This window comes from Juglans microcarpa x Juglans regia, chromosome 6D (assembly GCF_004785595.1).
Source record: "Juglans microcarpa x Juglans regia isolate MS1-56 chromosome 6D, Jm3101_v1.0, whole genome shotgun sequence".
NCBI lineage: Eukaryota > Viridiplantae > Streptophyta > Magnoliopsida > Fagales > Juglandaceae > Juglans > Juglans microcarpa x Juglans regia.
In genome coordinates, this window is record NC_054604.1 from 6,969,335 (window position 1) to 6,971,722 (window position 2,388).

General features: G+C 44.8%; 1 protein-coding gene across 1 annotated transcript; it reads right to left on the reverse strand.

Moving 5' to 3' along the window:
- Positions 1-226: 226 nt before the first annotated feature.
- LOC121235806 (transcription factor TCP14) lies at positions 227-1,819 on the reverse strand. The gene has a single exon (XM_041132229.1). The coding sequence runs from the start codon at positions 1,572-1,574 to the stop codon at positions 423-425; it is 1,152 nt and encodes a 383-aa protein (XP_040988163.1). The 5' UTR covers positions 1,575-1,819; the 3' UTR covers positions 227-422.
- Positions 1,820-2,388: the final 569 nt, after the last annotated feature.

Sequence of the window (2,388 nt, forward strand, 5' to 3'; positions counted from 1 at the left end):
TAGATAGATGGGGGAAGATAGAGAAAGAGAGCCCAATTTCCAGTTAGGTAGGAGACTTACTATAGCATGCAGAGAAGTCATTTTCTCCAACATAAAAAGCATAAATTACAAAGTAACAGCTTTGGGATAAAAGCTAAAAACAGATTGCACAAACAATGATGATAAGATAATATTGTGTAGTGAAAAACCCAAATGCGACTTTCAGCAAAAAACCAGCCAATACCGATGTTAAATATATAGGGTCTTTCCCAAACCCTAAAAAACCTCATATTAATCACACACAAAAAAAATATATTTGGGAAATTATGAAAATGAAACTCAAATTCTTTTTAAGTGCAATCAATCCTCGTGTGTTACAAATCATCAAACTGCTAAAACATGTTGGGGGGGGGGGGGGATCGAAGATGATCATGCATCTCGATCTATGAATGGTGACTGGTTGTATCGTGCCGATCATCGCCGGCGCCACCGTGATGCGAGTGAGAACCGCTCGCCTGAGACTCCGAAACACTTGTACCGGACATCGGTCGGTAAGGATTAAACCCTGCAAGCATATTCAAGTGCCCTTCACTCATACTGCTGTTCCCACCACTACCACCACCAGTACTAATTCCTGATGACCCCAATTGCTGGCCCGGCATTAGGGCCACAGGGGGAGGAAAATTCATGAAATGTAAACCACTAGACATGGTACCCCTATACAAAGCAGCAGCACTATTATTAACTGAAGGAAACGTCCATATCGGGTCAGCACTCATGACTTGGTTATTAGAGTTAGCAACCATCCAAAAGTTAGCCGGAACCTGGCCGTGGCTCGCCGGAATGGCCCCCGTGCTCGACTGCAACAAGTAGCTCCCCATTTGGTGCTGAGACATTAGGTCCTGTTGCTCTGGCCTCCTCTTTCTCCCTCCCATACTCTCCTCCGTCGTCTCCGACAAGTCCAACGATGATGTCGTGTCCCGCAGTTCTTGCTTCGCTTGCAGCATGGAGTTCATGCTGCTAGAAGACTGAAAATTGAGAAGCGTGGACGTGCCGCTTTCGGATGATAACCCAATTCCCGGAAACAAACTTCTCCTTTGTTGCTGCATCGAGAAGTTTGGATTGAAGTAGGAGGATCTTAGTTGGGAGGGGACGGACATGCTAGAGCCGGAGCTCCTGAGAGATATATTAAGGGACGTGAAGTTAGCGGGGATGGTGCCGGTGCCAGTGGCGGCGATCACGGCGGGCTCAGCCTGTTGGAGCAACCACTCGATGGTCTCACCGTCAGACTTGTGTCCCAGCTCGCGTGTAAGCTGAAAAACCCTAGCTGCGCACAGTGCAGGCATACGGATACGGCGGCCGCGGCCATCGACCTTGGTGTGTCGGTCTTTGGTCGAAGCTCTCTTGGGAGGAGGCTTCTTGGAGGGTTCTGCGGAAGCAGTACCGGGTTGGACGGCGTGGGGTTCGGCGACGGGGGAGATGGCGAGGGAAGGGTAGCCGGCAGTAGAGGTAGAACAGGGTTCGTCTTCCTTCTTTTCAAGCAATTGAAACGGGAAATTTGGGCGGTGGAGCTGATGATCATCACCTCCTTCCATGATCGCATGGAAATAGGTACAGTCTAATGCTAGCTTTTTTATGAGAGACTGTGAGTGAAACCCCCTTAGTTTAATCTTTTGGTGGGTCTCTCTCCCCGCTCTCTATAAAAATTTAAGACTTTTTTTTTTTTTTTCTCTTTTTGTTGGCTGGAATTTCTTTAAAAGGTTGATGTGTTGTTGGGAGAATAGCTCTCTAGAGGTAGAGAGATCAGGGGGATAAGGAAGGAGGATGCAAGCTGCTTTAAGCAACAAAAGATAATGAGTGGGAATTATATGCTATGGGCAAGCTTTTTGAAAAATAATTAAATCGTTTTTTTTTTTTAAAAAAGAAAATTGCATGCTAGCTTTGTTGTTTGTGTGTGGAGCTTTTCATTAATTTATATTTCTTTATTGACGTAATTGATCATATATTAATATATTGTTGGTAGGAAAAAGAAATTAATAATAAGAAAGAAATTAGATATTTTTTCCATTCCATTATTTTTGTGTGAATCAAGGCCGGGAAGGGTTCCTTTTTATTCTGTGGTTGGACAGCCCCTTTGGTTCAGACTCCACGTGAGGTGCTCTTTTTATCATTCAATCCATAAAGACAATGGTGGCCGAGGTGGGACCGATCCCAAGTCAAAAAATTGAGAGACTTGGAAAGGAAAGACTATCAGGTGGGTCCCCATCCCATTCAAGTAATGATTTCGTTTTTGCCTTTGCCCTTTGCCTTTTGTGCTGCACGTCGACCTTTGTTACTTTGGGATTCCTGATCTAGTACTTGTGCTTTTACCTTAATTTGGTCTCTACCTCTACCAATATTAATCATGTT